The sequence below is a fragment of the Prinia subflava genome, chromosome 16, assembly GCF_021018805.1.
Source record: "Prinia subflava isolate CZ2003 ecotype Zambia chromosome 16, Cam_Psub_1.2, whole genome shotgun sequence".
NCBI lineage: Eukaryota > Metazoa > Chordata > Aves > Passeriformes > Cisticolidae > Prinia > Prinia subflava.
Window position 1 is genome coordinate 14,638,447 of NC_086262.1, and position 19,911 is coordinate 14,658,357.

At 51.0% G+C, this 19,911-nt stretch overlaps 1 protein-coding gene across 1 annotated transcript; it reads left to right on the forward strand.

Moving 5' to 3' along the window:
• The first annotated feature begins 5,516 nt into the window (after positions 1-5,516).
• Positions 5,517-10,592, forward strand: LOC134559041 (pancreatic secretory trypsin inhibitor-like). The gene is made up of 4 exons (XM_063413500.1): positions 5,517-5,690; positions 7,134-7,174; positions 7,744-7,856; positions 10,447-10,592. Exons 1-4 carry the CDS (start codon positions 5,636-5,638, stop codon positions 10,520-10,522), a joined length of 285 nt encoding a protein of 94 aa, XP_063269570.1. The 5' UTR covers positions 5,517-5,635; the 3' UTR covers positions 10,523-10,592.
• Positions 10,593-19,911: the final 9,319 nt, after the last annotated feature.

Here is a 19,911-nt window from a genome sequence, read left to right on the forward strand (position 1 = left end):
TTTTTTTCCTACTGTCCCGTTGGGATAACTCTTCCTGCAGCTTGTCTCTGCCATCTCCCACCTTTTGCTGTTTAGATCTGGGAGGACTTTGGCTCTGTCTTTTCTCCAGGTCCTGCCAATCCTTCACCTTCTCACATCATCTCTGGAGCCAGGACAATGCACCCAGAACTCACCTGGACTGCAGACAACTTTCTAAAGAGCCAATTTCAGATATCATCACTTGAAACTCACCTGAGGGAAAGGGCAGCACTCAGAGAATCACAGAATGGTTTGAGTTAGAAGGGGTCCTAAAGATCATCCAGTCCACCCCCCTACCATGGGCAGGGACACTTTATCTTAGACCAGGCTGCTCCAAACCCTGTCCAACCTGGCCATGAACACTTCCAGGGATGGGGCAGCCACAGCTTCCCTGGGCTGTGGACAATAGCTGCAGGCAGACAGGACCTTTTATGCCAGCAGGACCAGGCACTAGAGATCCAGGATCCTTATCAAGAGTGGCTCATACCAGAGCTCTTAAGTTACCTCACACACACTTCAGACTGAGATCCAGCCCTGGACAAGGGATAGGTGGTCCTTGGGAGCACAGACAGAGCTGCCTGAGCTGAGCAGAAGGACAGATTAGGCTGGATCATCCCCCCTGAGTCTGTGACCCCGAAACGACAGGGACCATATGCTTCCCATCTTGTTAAGCTCCGTGGAAGAGGGAGTGGGCACAGGGTGCTGCTTGGAGTCGGAGAAAGGGGGAGTGATTTGCTGGAGGAGATTGAAATCTGTGTTTGCCCAATTATCAGCCGCAGTGCTTAATCACTGTGCCCTGGATCTCTCCGGCAGCCGCAGGGGCAGTCGGATGTGGAGGCGGGAGGCAGATAGGATTTAATAAAGAAGCAATTTTATGAAGGAATACTTCGCTTTTGGCATTTTCTGTGGGAGTGGGAAAAATGATCTTTTTTTCTTCAGTAATGCCAGGGAAAGCAAGAAAAGCAGAGCTCCGTGTTTCGGCTCCTGAGGGATCGACTCTGTGTGTGCTCTCACTTCCTCTGCATCCCGTGGAGATCCTGCAAGAGACCCAAGGAGAGGAGCAGGAGAGGTCAAGGGAGAAAGGGGGGAAAGCCTGTCCAGGAGCTGGCACCCCCTGCACTGAGCAGGGTCCCACCTGCAAGGGACAGAACCCCAAGGTCACCAGAGCTGGCCACAGTCTGGGGTGGCCATTCCACCAGGCACGTGCCATCACCCAATAAGTCATGGCAGGGGAGGGAAAGGTTTCCATGGACTGAGCCCGTGGGGTTTGGCATCACTGAGAGGTGGGAGAGCAGAGACAAACAGCCCAGGAGCTGGGCTGGGAACTTCCACACCAGGCTGGGAACTCCACCCCAGCCAATGTCAGCCAGTAATCCTTCCAAACACAGAGCCTGTCCCCAGCACATTCACCCTCCTCAGGAAGCATTTGATTGGCATCCAGTCACGGTCTCTTCTGAACAACCCAACAAGCTATGATTTATGTGATGTCTTTGTCTTTAGACACTGCTGTCAGCAATTCCCATTCTCATGCAAAGCTGCCGATGCCTGCAGATTTCCAAAGGTCTCTCTCATGGACGCGCTGCCCTTGCTGAAGGATAACAAACAGTAGTAAAAGTAGAAATTATGATTTGGTAATGTTATCCTGTAGCTATGTCCAGCCCCCTCCCCAGAAACCAGAGGTTCCAAGTCCAAGATTTCCAGAACAGAAGAGAAAACAAATTGATATGCTGTCCTGGGCTCCAGAGATTCTCCTGCAGCTGGAGAAAATATGTGATGCTTTCTCAGCAGCTGCTCAAAGGATCCCTTTTCCTAAACTGTCAGAATGTTCAATATCTTCCATGCACCCAGAGCAACAGAATAGCTTTCTCAGCATTAAATGGGAAAGAATCCAAGACAAAAATCACTACCAACCAAATTATGGTTTGGGTTTTTTTTTTTTTTTCCTGCAGGAAAAATCAGTGTTTGAGCAGTATTCCCCGGACAGAGGAGCAGCTGATGACTGCACACTGCTCTCACCTTGCTGATGCAAAAGGGCTTGGTCTGTCTCAAGTACCTTTCAAAACCACCTTGGATACCATGGGCAAGATCTTGGCTACACCTCCAAGATCCAGGTCTGGCAGGTAACACAAATTTAGACATTTTTAGCTTTTCAATCCAACACAAGCAGCATTTTGGACCCAAAAGAGCTCTGAGCATCTTGGGAACTGGTTTTTGTGACACCTCTAGGTTTCACATTTGCATCAACCTTTCTCCAAATTTCAGTCACCCTACCCATTGCAGGGCAGCAGCAAAGCCCCAGGCTGAGTCCCTGAGCACTGAGGAGCCTCTGGTGCCTGTCCTTCATGAATCCCACAGGAGGTCCCCACAACTTCCACCAAGGCACCAAGCTCAGGGATGCCACCAGCACAGGGCCATGGTGCAGGTCTTGGTCACAGATCATTCCTTGGTGAAAGGGGTTGGGACTGCACAAGGAGCTCTGCTCCTGCTTTAGCCCATTCTCTCTCTGGTTCAGGAGAAGGCTGGAAAATGTGAACCACCCCAAACGAGCTTGTTGGGAAACACCATTATTTGGAAGAGGCTTAAGAAGCATTTGTGACTTCTAAGCTGTGATTCATGATCATCTGGGTCTGGTTTGTGATCTTTGAATGCTTTTGACTAGTGACTGTGTTGGTTTCCTGGGGGCACTGGTGGCTTTCTCTTTGTACATCAAGCTTCCACTAAAAAACAAATTCCAGCCCTGGTTACAAGTGATCTTCCAGCCTGTCAAGGAGGCACCATCACAGGGAAATAGGTAGTTTCCCAGATTTTTAATTCCCCTGCAATGTAATTTTTTATCCCTTTGCAACACTTTACTACTGAAATGCATGTGACTAGAAAACACTCAGGTTTGGCCAAAAGACAATACAGAAATTCATCCTGCAGAAGGAGAATCACCTCTTCCTGCTGGTCCACCTGGAGGCAGACCTGGCAGTTCAGCTTGCCTCCTTACCCACTGCCCCTTCCCCTTGTGCCTTGTGTAGCATCAATTCTGTCTCCAAGTGCTCCCAGCATCCAGGAGGAGACACCATCAGCAACTGCAGAGATCTTGTGTCCCACACCATGTGTGGTGGCCACCACCCAACAAGGTGGCCAAGGGGGACACCATCCCATGCCAGCACCTGCTTTGAGACCTGCCTGTCCCCTCCAATCCTCTGTGACAGGCTCAGCAAGTCACACAGCATGGCTGGCAGAGCCTCCTGACTCATTTCTCTCCACTCCTCCAGCTGATGTGTTTGGAGGAACACGCTGCTCTGACAAGGTGACACATCCTGAGAAAGCCCACACTGCCGAGGACGGTACCAGGAGCACCCAGTGCAGGAGCAGCTCGCAGCTCTTTTTCACTCCTCCCCAGTCAAATGAGCCCCAAGCATTTCTGTTTGATTTTCCTGAAGGATATTGAATTGTTGTCAATCAGGAGAGAGGAGCCTTGAAATCCCCTGTTTTTCAAGGCATCTCATAAAGACACAGCTGTCAGTGGAGACGCTTGGAAAGGAAGAGCATTTGCTAACGGAGAAACTGCATTAAAACCCAAGTGTGCCTGCTGTTCAGCTGCAGCCTATGCTGGAATCTTCTTTTGGCAGAGGCAACTGCCCTTGAGTCTGTTGGTTTGGCTCAATTCGTTGTGGAATAATTAAGTTCAGTCCATTGCACTGCATAATCTGGAGTTTCTTCAACCTTCCTCAGTAGCAAAGTACTTAATCTCATCCAGCTCTGGGAGCGGTTGGGAACATGAAAATCAGCCAGTGCAAAGCTATCAGGAGCCTGAGCAGTAAGAGGATGAAGAGAGAAGTGTCCAGGAGGCAGGGGAAGGTCAGCAGCCTGCCTGTGCTTTGATGCCTCTGACTTCTGGAGGAAGGAGAAACCCGTGGCCTTACACACACTTGAAATGTCCCAGGAGCCAACACAGCTGCCACCTGCAGAGCATAAACAGTGAGGATTTACCCATCCAGCTCAAGTCTGGAAATGTGCCTGGATGTTTCCAAGGAATCTGAGGAAAAACGTTGCTGTTCCTGGACAATCCAAACTATCACATTTCCTGGCTACAGCAAGGATGTCTAAACTGAAAAATGTGTTTTACTAGAAGCGAGCATGCCCCAAACATGGGTAATCAGAGAAACTCTTTTCAGCACTGCTCTGTTTACATGTCTTAGATTGAAGAGGAAAAATAACAGGGGACAGAGTTGGACTGAGATGAACCTCTTTTAGCTATAAAAAAAGATCATCCCTCCCTCCCTTTCTCCTCAGAGGGTGAAAACACCACCTGAACCATTGTCTCAGGCACACTAAGGGATTGTTGTCTGTGCTCAAAGGTCCAGTAACACCCACCCCAGCTCCTGAGAGCTGCTGAGCAGGTCATACCCAAAGCCAGCTTTACTCTCTGAATTAGTAAAATAACAGATGCCACTAGGAGCAGTTCTTTCTGCCTCAAGTTGCAGGCCAGCTCAGGGAGAGCAGAGGGAAACCCAGTCAAGAGGGAAGAATCTCCCCGTGACCACTGAAACAAAATCAAGAGAGATGTTTATGGCAGGGGAAAGCACCCTCTAGAGCCACACTGGGAGTGGAGTATCCCTTGGACAATGGAGCAATCTCAGCCAATGGAGCTGAGATTTCTCCCTCTCAAACAGCTCCTTGGGTTGCTCTTGGCATTGACTTTTTCCTGTTCAGCTAATTAAAAATCTGTCTTTGAGTCATAAGCCCCCATTAGTAATAATTTGCTTTGCACTTCTCCAGTGATTTATGGCTGAGATATCAAAGGGCTTTAGAAACATTAATTAATCCTTCTAATCCCCGAGGGACTGATCCACTCTCTGCAATGCACCACTGGTGGTGTAACTGTAGGAAATCCCCAGGGTTTACTCCCAGCTGCAGGCAGGGAGAGGGGAAGGGAGGGGAGTCCAAGCCGGTGGCTCGTTCCAGCTGCTGTCTGCAGTCAGAGATGTGCAGCCAAAACAGCAGCACTGGGTGTGCAGCCACGAGCCAGCCCGAGGCACAGGCAAGCTCTGCTCTCCAGGAGGAATCCTTGCTCCCACTCCTGCCTGCCAGGGAAGGGGAGCTGCAGCACCCCAGCCCTGCCCTGTTGCTCACACCAGGAAAGGTGCCTGTGGATCGCAGCCATCCTCACCCAGAGGTGGCTTCACCAAAGAGCTTCACCCTGCAAGGGGCAGCAGCAGGGTCATTCATCAAAGCCACAGTGCTGCTGGCTGTATTCCCCTTGCTGCCCTGCCCATTTCTCCAATCTTGGTTCTTTGTACAACGTTTCTTGGAGTGCAGACCCAGGGCTGACCCCACACCCGGGGCAGGGCCCCAGTCCTTGCTGGAGATAAGGATTATTTCCTCCATTGGCCTGGGAGAGGCTTTCATCCTTGCGCCCACCAATGAGCCAGGTGCCACCTGGTGTTGTCCCTGTACTGTGAATGTTGTCACCACAGGACTGCAGGGTGGAGCTGGCTGTGTGGTGTGGTGCCAGGAGTGGGGAAAGGTATAAAAGTCCCAGCAGGCTGCCACAGACAGGACCTCTGAGGCACAGAGGAGTGACCCAGTTTCTCTCTGCTGTGCTCAGTAAAACATCACTTTGACCATGAAGGTAGCTGGTGTTTTCCTGCTCCTCTCCCTGGCACTCTGCTTCTACCAAGGTGAGTCCAACATTTTGCTGAGGAGCTATTTCCTCTCCTTGCTAAAACTCCCAGGTCTGGGAAGGTGAGTGTGGGAAGAGACCAGCTGGTGCTGAGACCTTGCTGTGGCCCTGGGCAGGGAATGCTGCAATGGCCAATGTGCATTAAACCTGTACCTGTCTGGGAGCAAACTAAAACAAAGGCTTTGAAAGGGTGCACTCGCTCCCAAAAATGAACAGACCTGCTGAGCTGATGCTCCTTCTTCAGGGGTAGGATTTGTCCTGTAACTGGTGATTTCTAGGACAGTGTGATCCTTTCAGAGTGAATAGGTGCTATTCTGGTTTTAAAAAAGCAAATCCAAGAAGACAGGAAATGAATCTATGCAAGGGAAAATGCAGCTCTCACTACCAAGCCAATGTTGAAGCCAACTGTGTTTTCAAAATCCCATATGGTGCCGAGGGATGAGAACATGAGCTGTTGCTGCTCCTCAGGTCCTGCTTTAGTGGGCTCATTCCAAACGGAGGGTGCTTCTGAAGCAGGTCCTCTGTCATCCTGTTTACTGCACAGAGGCTGCCATTGCAGGGCTGTCTGAGCACAAAATCTGGGCTCATTTCAGATGAACTGAGCACACAGTGAGCTGCAGCTCCTGGTCTGGACCAGTGCTAGCCCAAAGTAAAATCCTTGAAATATTAAACAGTGTGGCCACCAGCTCCTCAGCACCAAAATATTTTACTGCTACTGGGCCATGCTGGTCATTAATACAGATGCAGCATAAATCCTACATGTAGATGACTTCTGGGTCTATAAGAAAACCCCAGGATTTTCTTCTCAGTTGTGCCTTTTGCCAAAAAAATTCAGGTTGTTTTTCAAAACACACCCACCGTGTGTTCCACCCATGTGATCCCAGCTGCCAGCTCAGGGCCAGCTGCTCCATGGGGAAGCCCACCAAAGTCATGGCTTAATCCCACCAGCTTTGATGTGAGACCTCAGGGTCTCCTTCCAGTAGAGACTTTCAACAATTTGTCTTTTGGTCTGCTTGCTTCTGGTAAAAACTGAGCAACAGTAGAAAAATCACCCTGGATTTACTCCAGCACCTCTTCCGTGTCAGCAGAAGTTTCTCAGTTACTCATGAGCATGTGGTAAGACAGGACAAAAGCCACCTTTGCTCCCTGACAGTTGGCAGGTGACATCTCTAGAAGTGCATTTTGCCTTGGCAGGGCCTTGCACCATTACAGTGTTTCTGCCAGGGGAAAGAGGGTGACACAGCAGGGAGGGATCCAGCTGAGAAATGTGGGAGATCCAAGGGAAAAAATTATTTTTAGGACAAAGGTGTTTGAGTGAATGTATACAGTCCTCAGCCTAAACTGTCTTTATTCTGTCCCCCTTGAAACCAGCCCAAGTGATGGGTGCTAAGGTGTCTTTTCTCTCTCTCTCTCTCTCTCTCTCTCTCTCCTCTTTCTCTAGGAAATGCTGAGATGGATGCAGCTGTTTTCAGAGGAACTGAGGTAAATCCTCCTCTTTTATGCAGCACAAGTGAGACAGCACTAACCCATACACTGGGGAGCCACCACTGCTAAATACAGTGAAGCAGGGTGGGTTGACAGCCCAAAGGTGCCAGTGCCTGAAAACCCTCTTGCACCTGCTGTGCCACAGCACAATCCCAGTGATGATACTGGTTTTACACTGCACTTCCCCCAAACACTGAAGGAAAAGTTCCTAAAAAGCTAAATATTGCTGTTGCCTGCCAAGAAAGTCAGAAATCCCCTTAGTCTCTGGCTTGCAAGGTATTGCTGTGGCATACAAATACAAACTGGGAAGAACGTGCTCAGGCAGTGCCCATGGAGCACTGTTTACTCCACACTGCTACTCCTAAGGGTGTGCAGCAGTGCCAGGTGGAGTTCAGCTGGCCAAGGGACACGGTGGCAGATGGTCCCAGTGTTTCTGAGCTCATAGCAGAGCTCTGAGGATGGGTTATGAAGGTGGACAAAATGTGCACCTCTCTGGGAAAGCAAAGCTCCTCTGGTAAATTGAGAAGAGACTTAACATTTTCAGAATTAACCTTTTGTGCCTCCAGCCATCTTGTGAGAATTTCAACCTGAGAAGAGGGTGTACAAGGGAGTACGACCCCATCTGTGGCACGGACAACCTCCTGTACAGCAACGAGTGCCTGTTGTGCCTTCACAACCTGTGAGTATCTGAAACTGCTGCGAGTCTGAACGCCACACAGACGAGGGCTACCACATCCATCTGGGATTTCCTAGAAAGAAAGCTGTTTGCCTGCAGCTGGGTGGAGCTTGGGCAGCCAGCCCAGCACATCTGGCACGGATCTGGCCTCCTGCACAGATGCTGCGCCCGCTGCTCTGAGCGTGTGGGCTCCAGCTGAGGGAACGGGCCCGTTGTGTGTGGCTCACAGCACACACGCTGCCCACTAACAAAAAACTCACCATACCTGCAGCTGCCAAGCAGCAGAGAGAACTGGCAGGCATCCAGGATCTCAGACAAATGGCAAAGTCCTCGCAGCCTGCCCAGATCTAGCGCGCGGGCTGAAGAATATTTTTCCAGATGACCTCAGATGTGTGGTGGCTGGAGGAAAAAACCTGTGTTTTTTCGCCCCAGAAATTTATAGCTGAGCTCTGCTTTCTGTCTTCTCTGCATATGAAAGGATACAATTTGCCCTGGGTATTTTTAAGAATGAGTTTTATATTTAATCTGTGCTGGTGCCAGATTGCAATGTTCTAGCAGAAGGCCAGGTCCAAATGCTAAGGGTGTCTCTGGCAAGACTTGATACATTTCATCTGGCTTGGGCCCTAGGTAATTTAAAATATATTTATACATTGGAAGCCCTCTGTGTCAGACAAGTGAAGGAATTACTTCCAACTCAATGCTATTAAGTGGTTCAAAAATCTCTTGTGGGAAGATTGAGTCTTATCTGGAGCCAGATGCCCCAGTCTGCAGGGCTGTGGGAGCTTCACCCTTGACTTCACCTGGTGTAGGCAGGGATTTTTGGTGATCAGGCTCACCGACCCATCTGCCATCAGCAGACACATTTGTAGCAGAAGCTCAAAGTCCAGCTTTTCTGTCTCTGGTTGAGTGGGCTTGTGGAGCCAAATTTGGTTTTCAGGAGCATCGCCTCCCTGCTAACTGCAGGAAAAAGGAACAGAATCCAGATCACCAGGAAAAAAAAAAAGAGCCTGGATAAATATTGTCAGTTGGGTTGTCCCCTCTTTGCTTCATTAACCCAGGCTGCTGCCAGATATTCTGCTCCTGGCCTGCTCAAATGCTAGTTCACCTTTCAAGGCTGAATATGATGCAGTCAGGCAGAGAGAGGCTGAGTGGGATCTCCTCAGCAAAGGCACCACAGTTAATGACCCAGCACGGCCTGGCAGGGCAGTAATGACCCTGCTGGAAGCCAGCAGCCCAGCACCAGCTGTCCCTGTATTGTGCAACAGATGGGGGTGGGAGGTTCATCAGACACAACATCATTAGGGCTTTGGCCACGGACCAAGAGCGGGGTAAAGGGAGCGAGGAAGGCTCCGCAGTCAGCTGTGCAAAGTGGCACCCAGGATGCTCCCCTGAGTAGAGAGCAGCTTCAGAGGGGATGGGAGAACCCAGTGCTCACAACAAAGAGAAAGACTGAGCTGGTGGTGTCATCAGAGCCGGCCAGGAGTCAGAGGAGGGACGGGATGGATGAGAAGCTGGTGCTGCATCCGCCTTGTGTTGACCGGCACTGCATTCCCAAAGCTCTTAAAACTCCCGTTTGTGCAAGCTCCAAGCAGCTGGCACTGGAAATGTGCTGCTCCTGAGGGTCACAGCCCCGAGCCATGCAGCTCCCCTGTTCTGTTCCCAAGTGATGGAATTCTGAGGTTAGGAACAGCCATTTGGTCTCCTGGCCAGGGCCATCTGGGCTGAGCACCAGGACTCTGAAGCTGCCTGGTGCCAAATGTCTTGGGGGAGAGATAAACGGAGTGTCCTCATCTGTAAAGCCTTGGTCCGTGGGGAAAAGTCAGCCGAGAGGCAGGATGAAGTGTCATTTGCAGTTTTGTGTGTGCAACTGGCCTGACAAGAGCTGGAAGCCTGCAAGGAGTCTGGGAATAACTACAGAGAGCATCTGGCGGGTCCCTGCGGCAGCAGCGTCTCACTTGTCGCCTTTGGTCACTTCACTGTGACCAGCATGCAAAATGCTTTCTGCAAAACACAAATCATTTTACCAGCATTTCTCTACTGCCCCTGAGAAATTGATCTGTCTTTCCAAAGAGGAGAGCATCATGATTCTGTGTGAAAATGGAACAATTCAGAGGAATCAGGTCCACTATTGGGCAAAAAGAAGAAAATAGTTTTTTGAAGGTACCTTTTTAATATTTGCCTCACTTTTGCTGCAGAAGCAATCAAGAGGGGAGGCTGGGAGCAGGCCAAACCCAAGTGAGATGCAGTATCAGTCTTTTGTTTCTAAAAACCTACAAAACAAATTCATAACCTTTATTGTCTGCAGTCAGACAGGAATTAGAGGTGTCTCAGTGCTGTCCTGCAGCACGGAGGTGAATTATCCTGCCAGGAGGTGTCAGAAAGCACTCTTGAGCTTATCGGAATTAATTAACACATGTCCATGGTAACCCTGAACTCCCTGTCAAGAATATGTGGCCTTGCTTGCTGTGAATAACACTTAGATGATGATTTAAGCAGTATTTTCCTTTCTTTCTGCCTTTGTCCTCTGAGCCAGGCTCTGCTGTGTCTCAGGGACCCGAAGGCAGCCCCCCAGCATTTTTAACCTCTCTTCCAGGCAAAGGAGCAGCCACGTGCGCATCAAGAACAGAGGAATGTGCCGGACTCCCCGCGCCTACCCCAATTCAAACTGAGGCACAACCGCTCCAGATGAGAGCACAAAGCTGTCCCCTCCCCTCCTCACACCCCCAATAAAATGGAAGCATCGCCATGGTCTTGTGCTGGCATTCCTTACACACACAGCAATCCCCTTTCCCCAACACTTACAGCACCTTCCTCAAAAATAAGGTTTGTTCTGGTGATGCCCGTAAAGAGCTGTGAGCAAATTACTGACAGAGCCCCAGGGGGAAGGCTGGGATGTGCCCAAGGAGAGAGCCAGGCATACATAACAGGGAGGCTCTTTTTTTGCATCAAGAATTTTGTTTTCCTTTCCTAGACTTCCAGTGTTTGAGCAATAGATTTTTAGCATTCTCATGACTTGCAATTGCATTTGCTAAATACAGAGTATTAAAGCCCTTGCTCCAGAGCTTTTGCCAGGAGAAAGAATTCAACAAATCATCTCCATACTGACCCATCTCCAGCCTTATCCATAAGCCAGTGCCCCATGACATGATCCCTGTGCACAGAGTCACAGCTTTACACTTGTCCTGCAGGTCACTGCTACCCATTGCCTCAGAAAACCAGTTATTCCAGTTTTCCAGGCAAAATTCTTTTTATTTATTATTCTGCTCTACTGGCCTTGGTGAGCTTTGCTGCTGGCACTCATGACCTGGCCTGAGGGCTGTGGGCTGGCAGGATGGGAGATGCCTTTCCAAGAAAGACTTGAAGGTGCTGGTGGATGAGAGGCTGGACATGAGCCAGCAATGTGCACTCCCAGCCCAGAAACCAGCCCTGTCCTGGGCTGCATCCAAAGCAAAGAGGGCAGCAGGGCAAGGGAGGGGACTCAGCCCCTCTGCTCTGATGAGACCCTCCTGCAGTGCTGCACCCAGCTCTGGGCTCCCCAACTTCAGAAAAATTTGGACCTCTTGGAGCAAGTCCAGAGGAGGCCACAAAGACACTCCAAGGACTGGATCACCTCTGCTGCAGAGACAGAGAGAACTGTCTGGGATTCCTCTGCTGAGAGAACTGGGAATGTCCAGCCTGGAGAAGTCTCTCTCCTGCAGAGACTTCCAGAGAAGAGAGCCTCTCTTCCAGTGTCTGAAGGGGCACCAAGAGAGACTTTTTAGGTCTTTTTTTAGGGGCTTGGAGTGATAGGACAAGGGGGAATGGCTTCAAACTGACAGAGGGCAGGGTTAGGTTAAATATTAGGGAGGAGTTTTTTACCGTGAAAGCGGTGAGAAACCGGAACAGAGAAGTTGTGGATACCCCATCCCCGGAAACATTCAAGATCAGGCTGGAGGGAATTCTGAACAACCCGGTCTCGTTGAAGATGTCCCTGCCCACGGCAGGGTGGGGTTGGACCAGATGCCCTCCAAAGGTCGCTCCCAGCCCGGGCATTCCGCGCTCCCGCGGCTCTGCGCGGTGCGGGCGGGACGCGGAGCGCGCGTCCCTGGATGCAGCGCGGGAGGAGCTCTCGGCACTGGAGGCCGCTGTTGCTCCGCCGCAGCCGCTGCCGCCTGCCGGAGCCGAGCCCACAGCTGGATTCCGCAGCTGGATTCCGCAGCTGGATCCCGCAGCTGGGTCCCGCAGCTGGCAGGGGATGCGCGGCGGGCCGGGCGGGGAGCGGCGCTGGCCCCGCGGGCGCGCAGCGGGCGGGCGGTGCTGCTCCTGCAGCCCTGCCCGGGAGCCTGGGAGCCGCTGAGGAGGGGTAGCCTCGGCACGTCCCTGTCCCTCACTGCCCGGGACCCACGGCAGGTTTGCGGGGATGCTCCTCCCAGGGGGCTGCAAGGACAAGAGTGGCCCCGGTGGGCGTGCCCTGCGCTGGAGGGATGTGTCTGTGTCCGTGTCCGTGTCTGTGTCTGTGTCTGTGTCTGTGTGTGCCCGGCGCTGGCACAGCACTGCCAGCTGCTCCCTGGAGAGCCGGGCACTCCCTGCTTGTGCCAAAGGGCTGCGGTGAGTCAGCCCTAAACAGGGACAGAGCGTTTGGAGCTGGGGATCAAACCCTCGTGGGGTTCCCTGTGATTCATAGCTCATCAGTAAATGACTGTATTTGGGGCAAGCCCAGCGCTTTGTTCTTAGGAAATCCTGGACTTCACTGTGGGTAGAAAGATGAGTTCTCTTTATGAAGTGGCTGAAACAAACACACACAAAAAATATGCATGATCCAGCTGAGAGAGCTCCAGTGCTCATTTGAAATTTCAAATGCGGCCAGATGCAGCTGGAGGGGGGAAGCACAGGCTCCTCTTCTCAGATCTGCCAAAGAGTGTCTGCAGTCGAGGGAGAGATGAAAAACGACTCACTTTGCCCACATGTAAAATTAATGCACTAAAGGTGGTAGTCCCAAATAGGCTTGGGACTGTGAATTGCCTTGACATCTTTGCACACAGGGGATCCTGGAAGGATGCTTCCCACAGCTGGGATATTGCTGATTCTGCTGCATCATGAGAAATGGAGCATAGCTTTTATCCAGGGAGATCTCTGCAAGTGAGGCAGGCAGGAGGGGAGACTGATCCTCCCTACACTTCTCTCACTGCTACTGGATTTTGTAGCATGGGTAAAACCACCTTAGCCCCAAACTCATCCCAGTTGGTTCCTTCTACCCAGCAGGACTCTGAAAAGTGCACTGGGACCAGTTTATGCCAAGCAAAACATCTTTCCTGCCTATGCCATTTCTGAGAAACATCACCCAGTGTTAGCCAGGAGCGTTTCTTTGATGAAGTGAGGTGCTGACCGAGCCTGCAAAGCAGCAGGTCTCGCCAGCCGCACGGCTGAGCGCAGCCTGCGTCTCCCCAGGCACTGTTCTGATGAGAACTGGCATTCCTGCTAAATGTCAGCCACATCCGTTTCACAGCAAGGTCCATATCAGCCTGGAGATTATGGGAAGCAGCAGGTCAGGGACCACTCTGTATTTCTGCACAGCGAGGGCACATCAGGCAGAGCCAGTGGCAAGTTTCCAAGAGGGAATGGTTCCTGTCCATATTTCAATTTGGGTTTGAACAAGGGCAAATCTGAGGTGCAGGTGCAAAGTTTAGACTCATCCTCAAAAGCCAGGCTTCTGCCCCCATAAGAGTTTTTCCCTGAAGCTGAGGAAGGGAATGCTTCATCCAAGCTGCTCCTCTGCCATCTGATCCCCAGCAGAGCCTGGGGCTGTCCTGCCAGCAGCCAGCCCGACTTTTCTGAGACACCAGCTTGCTTCCCTGTCTCCATGATGCTGCTTCCAGTGCTGGTGAGCTGGCAGGGACAGAGCAAAAGGGAGAGTGACAGGAGCTATGGCTTCAATTCTTGGTTTCTTTGTCTAAATAGCTGCAGCTCTTCAGGCTCCTTCCCAGGGCAGTGCTTCTGGCCATGTGTTTGGAGGCCTGAACACGTTTTGAATGATGCAGAGAGGGGAAAAATGGGATTTGCCAAATCAGAGGAAGGGCTCAGCCATTCCTCTCCCTCCTCCTTCCCTTCTGGCTGCTCCCAGAGGGCTCAGCGAGGGCAAAAATGGAAAGGCCAAGAGCACAGTGTGGGTGAGGAGAGTCCCAAAGGATGGTACAAAGGGCTGGGCATTTACTGCCCTGAGGAGGGTCAGGCTGAGAGCAACACAATTCCTGCCCCGGTGCCACAATTCCTGCCACAGTCCCATGCTGCTCACAATAACAAGTGATTTAAAGACAAAAGGGGGAAATTCCAAAAATAATCTCAGTGGCTGAGCCAGCCAGGGCTCTGCAGAAAGCAGGACACCCACAGGGCCCAGCTCCCAGCCTGCCTGCCCCGGGAGCACCAGCACATCCTCGGGAGGAGCAGGGGTTTGAAAGCTGGCAATGCTTCCCTTCCTCTCCCTCCTCCTGCCATCCAGGGGCATCTCCCCTGAAGTCCTTCACCAGGATTCGCTGTTTGGGTGGAAGCTTTTCCAAGCAGGGTTGCATCTCTGTGCCTCCAAAGCAGCCCTGGGTACTGCCAAGCCTCAGAAATGTCACAGGAGTGACAGAAACCAGACAGCCAAGGACAGAAGGCCCAGGGGAGCATTTTCAGATCAGGAAAACATGTTTCTTTAAATTCAGACTTTTCTGCCAGTAAAAATTCTTGTAAAATTCAGCTGCAGGAGCCCTTCCCCCTCCACCTTCTGGAACACTTTCCTGAAGCTCCCACCTGGGAGGCAATATCTATTTCCACTGCCAGTGGCATTTGACTTCATGATGTCATGGTAGCATACTGTGAATTCAGGTTTAGAACTGGACTGAGGGACTTCAGTGAAATGCAAGACCCAAGCTGAGAAGAAGCCCTGAATTTTTGGTAGTTGCAAAACATTCTTGTGTCCAGGCCTGCTTGGAAGAGGCAGCTTTGGTACCACCTCTGCCCACTGCAGCCTTCCCCAACATTCCCCTGATAAGAAAGCTTCTATTTTAGCCATGTTTTCAACATCAGATTTATTTTTGCAGTCTGGGAATAAGCAGAGCCTTACTCAGATTTACTGCAGCTGCCAGAGGGCTCTTTCCATGAGGCATGTTCAGTTCTAGGAGACTTGTTTTGGGGGAGCTGAGTTAAAGTCATTTTGTTGGGCTGGCAAGGAGAACCCCCCTTTGCAGACACCCCATGGGAACCCATCTGCTGCTGGAAAGGCTCCTGTGTGCTATGATGCTTCCATGTGCCACCTCCCAGATCTGGCCTTTGGCAAAGGATGCAGACAGAGGCGTCCCACAGTGCCCAGGGCGGGGCAGAGATCCAGAGCCTGCTCTCTTTGATGGGTACAGAGCCACTTCAGCTGCTGCTGCTGTGACAGCCTCAACGAGAGATGTCAGGAGTGCCAGCAAATGCAAACAGTTTTGTCATGGTGGAGAGGCAGCTGCCAGCCCAGCACAGCAGCACTGCTGTGGCAGAGGGTCACGCTGCCAGGCTCGAGGCCCCCGAAGGAAAAACCAATTGGTTCCACCCGAGTGGGAAATGACAGTGTTAATGCTCTGCAAAGGAAAAGTCTGACTGGAATGGAAGGACGCTTTTAAACTGCAAATTTCCTTTAATCTAGACCACAGCTCAGACCACGTAGGGAAAAGCTGTCCTTGGCAAATGTATGGGAATGAGCTGGAAGTGGCTCTGCACCGATACAGAGAGGCTGTCCCCAGGGCTTAGTGGGGCTGGAGCAGGATCATTGCTAAATAAGAGAGTGGACACTTCTCAGTGGAGGGCTGAAACCACCCTGATAACCACAGACATGGCACAAATAGCCACAACTGGAGCTGCACACTGGAAGAGAGATCTCAGCTTTTGCTTTCTAACGTCTCTGAGCTGTTACAGAGAAGTCAGATGACAGCAATAGTTTGTATTTCTCTCTATCAAAAGACAGTAAGCTTCCAGGAGTCGGGAGCATCCAAAGTGTTCCGCAGACAGCGAAGCAGCCCTGCCAATGTTTCAACACTTCTTTTCTGGCCTTTATCTTTCATCAGGCACACTCCCCTTACAGCAAGGACAGGAGGGGCTGGAAGTGCCAGCTCTGCGTGGTGCTGGCACGTGAAGCTGGATTCCTGGAGCTCTGCATGCTGTTGGAGACCTCCCATTAGCACTGCAGGGGGATTCAATGCTGAGAGGTTCTGCTTCCTTCCAGCTCAGCAGCACAGCTCCTGGAAAGCTCCCAGGCAAAGGTCCTGCCCTTCACCTATGCCAGAACAATAACCTGTTGTTGTAGCATGGCTCAGCAGGGCTGGATTGCAGACTTTTTCCAATAACTTCAGCGTTTTTCTAGCTGCAAAAGGAGGCCACAAATAGAAAATCACATGTGAGGTTTAACCCAAACAGGCTGCTGGCCTCTGAGAGAAGGCTGGATCCTTCCTGGCACACTTTGGCATGGATTTAGGTGGTGATCCACCCCCACACCTGCGTGGTGGGGTGCTGGGAAGCTCTCCTTTGCTGGCAGATGGTACAATGTGGCTTGAAGCCACAGAGGCATTAGGTCAGTGTAAGTGTCCAGCTTGCAGGTGGCATCACTCTCACAGACCGAGATCTGATGCATTAATCAGTGACCCCCTATCAGCTCTCTTTTCTGAAGTCATTATCCATAAGGAGAAGGGAAGCAGCAGCCTCCCTACACGCCATATCACATTCCCTGGGGCATTGTCCTCCCCACTAATGCCCTTATGGGTGCAGATGGTGTTTAATTCCAGAGGCAGGATTCCAGGACCTGAAAACATAACCCAGGATGCCTCAAAATGGGCACATCAGTGGCTGAAACATGGTGGTGAAAGAGCCAAGGCAGGACTGAAGCATTAGGCAAAGTATGGCTGGGGCAGAGAAAGATGTCCCACAGCCCTTGCACTGATGGCCACGGGCTGGGAATGTCCAAAGGCAGGGAATGAGTTATTGCACAGGGCACTGAGATGGCAGAGACTCCTGCCTCGGTGTGCCAATACCTGTGGATTTGGCAGAGCTCTGGATCCGGCCCCAGCAAGGCACCACGGGGAGCTGCACCAGCACTGCTGCAGCTGCTACTGGGCTGGAAATGTTTCTGGCTGTCCCAGGGCTTGGGCAGGAGTCCTCTCTCTTTCCTGACCCCACTCCTGGTCACAAGCACACAGGAATTTGGTACCCGAGGGGATTGTTCAGTGCAGGTTTCCAAGGAGATGGAGCCATAGGTGGTGACTCTCGTGGCCTCTGCTGGCATTCCTGGCTGGTCCAGGACACTGCACCAGCATCAACTCCAGCCAGTGGCAACACAGAGAGGAAGGAAAACCTCTGCTCCAGGAGCTCCTCTCCTCCACAGGACAGCAGAACCCACACAATGCGGGGGGGAGTAGGGGTCTTGCCCTGCCAGTGTGGATGGGTTGTTTTAGGGAACAGCACACACATTCATCCTGTGTAGGAACTTCCAGGAACCACACAGACTCAGCTACGGTTTCTTAAATCAAACCAAATCAAACCAGCATGGGACAGAACCCCAGAGTTCTGCCCTCCAACCTTTCTCTGGCCACTGTCACCTCCAGTGCCCTGAGCTCAGCTTCTCCCATTCAACAGGATCTTCTAATTTTGGTGCTCAGAAACAATCACTAACATGCCTGAGCTTTCCAGTTTGCCTGGCAGTGTGAGAGAGACAAGGAGAGTATCTAAACTAAGAGAGAGTTCAAGGCCAAGGTCTTTCTGAGAAAAAAATGAAATATTAAGCATAAATGGATTTGGTCATAATGAGTGCACCCTTGTTTCTGCTGTTGCTTTTTAGTCCAGAGCCACAAATAACCCCAACCTCTTGGCAAAGGAAAGGGACTATCTGGTTACAAATAACTCCCCAAAAAGCTATTAAGAGGTTCTATTCACCTCTATAGGCACTGGAGCAGACAAACTTCTCCTGGTTCCAGCACTGACATGTTTCCTATCCTGATCCAACTCCTTTTAAAGATAAATCCTGCCTTAGAGGCAGCTAATTGACTTCAAAGGCAGGACCAGGCGTTTCCAGCTCTCTTACTGGAAAAGTGAAGGGTTTGGCCTAAATAGGACATCTGGACAAGGAAATATATATTTAAAGTTGCATAGTTGAACTGGCACTCTCAGAAATAAGGCCCATGAGAGCAAAGTCACCCTCAGTAACCAGTCCCCACAGCAGGAGCACTTTCCCATGCAAACAAGTTCCTGTTCATTGGGGCATGGCATGTACAGCCTCCACAAGCCATAGTTCATCACTTGCGGGATTTTGTGCCTATTTTAAGCCCATGATTCTTGCTTGCTTGTGCAAAACACTGCTGGGATAACCCACTGAAAATGAAGCAGAGGAAGTGAGCTCCAGATCTTCAAGAGTCACTGCTGGAAACAGTGTGGCTGCAATTCTGAAAGCCACAAAGGGTTCCTTTTCCAAACCCCTGGCCATATATAGAAAGGCCAGAAAGGTCCTTACCAAAGTGGAAACTGGCAACCAGCAGCTTTGTCACATTATCCCCAGGTAACCCAGCAAACCTGCTGTCGTACACCTGCAGGGTCACTGCAGCACCTTTCACACTCCCTCTCTGCTGCTGCTGTTGGAAGGGTTTGAGTTTGGAGAAGCCTTCAGACAAGCCCTTGACTCCAGGTCACCAGCCTGACACGTGTGCTCTGCCAGGAGGGTCAGTGCCACTCCATGTGCCCCCTTGCCTTGCAGCAATTTGGCTGCACCGTGAGAAATAAGCCACAAATCAGACAGGGGCACAAAGAGTAGCCACACAAGCTGTTTTACTTCAGCAAAGATAAGGCCACAGACCAAAAAGGAACCTCAGAGGCAAATTAAAAATATCACTGTAAACTTGTAGCCTGGCAATGTGCCTAATTGGGCAGTGCCCACATCAAGAGGAGATATTCCTGTGAAAACCTGGTGCTGAGTAACTCGCTCCCAGCCTGTAGATGGGATCCTGCACAAACACCTGCCACTGGAAATCCAGGAGGGGAGATGTAACAGGGAGCGGCAGGAGGTACATAAAATGTAATTTTCTCTTCCTCTGATCGAGCATGTTGAAGAATAGCTTGCCTGTGCTGAGACAGAGTGTGAAAACCACCTCGTCAATAGATAGAAATCATGGGGTTGTTGAGCCAGTCAGGGCAAGAGGTTTTATTTCTAGACCATCAAGGGAGAAATAATTCTTTAGGAAAAAAATCAATGAAATTTAAATGAGTATATAGGAATGGCTGGTTTAGCCCCAAAGGTCCATCCAGCCAAGCACTGTGCTTCCAGCACAATATGTCCTTCATCAAGAGAACAGAGTTGTGCAGCTCCTGAGGGCACCATGAACACGAGACGTGTGTGGAGATGTGAAGTGCCACAAAACAGATGCCATCCCCTCAGATCCTCCCAGCTCCCTCACATCCAGAAGCCAAATTAGGCTGTTTGGGTAGTTCTGCTGGGAGATCTGAGGAGCTGGAACCCCCTCCACAGTTCAAGGTCATGGCCAAGGACTCAGGAACATCCCCATTGGCAGAGCCAGGCAGGAATTCTCTGGGCAAGGGGCTGCTCCCTGGCAGAGGGGTCACACACAGAGGGGCATAACTGTCCCCAGACACCCATGTGGGTCATGTCAGCTGGGCTGGAGGTCTTGGTCACATTCTGCCACCCCCCCTGAACCTGGGAATCAGAGAAATCTGTCTGTGCCACAGAAAAACTGGGTGAAGTGTCTGGTGTGCTTCCACAACATACAAGAATCCTAATTAAATACCAAGAGAAGCCTTTCTGTGTTTACAGCTTCCATTCTGTCCTCAACACTCAGCCACCAAGGCCTGTGGTCTCAGGTCCAGACTTTGCCCTCAGAGCTGGTTCTGGCAGTGTCTGACTCTGCAGCTCTGGAGCTGAACCCTTCCAAAAAGCCATCAACAGCTGAGCCATCTCTCTAACTTCATGGTAATGTCACCAATTAATAAAAATAAAGCTTGAAGGAGCCTAAGGAGCTCAAAGCTCTATCAGGTGTTTTTCCACTCTCTTTCAAAGGCTTCCAGTAAT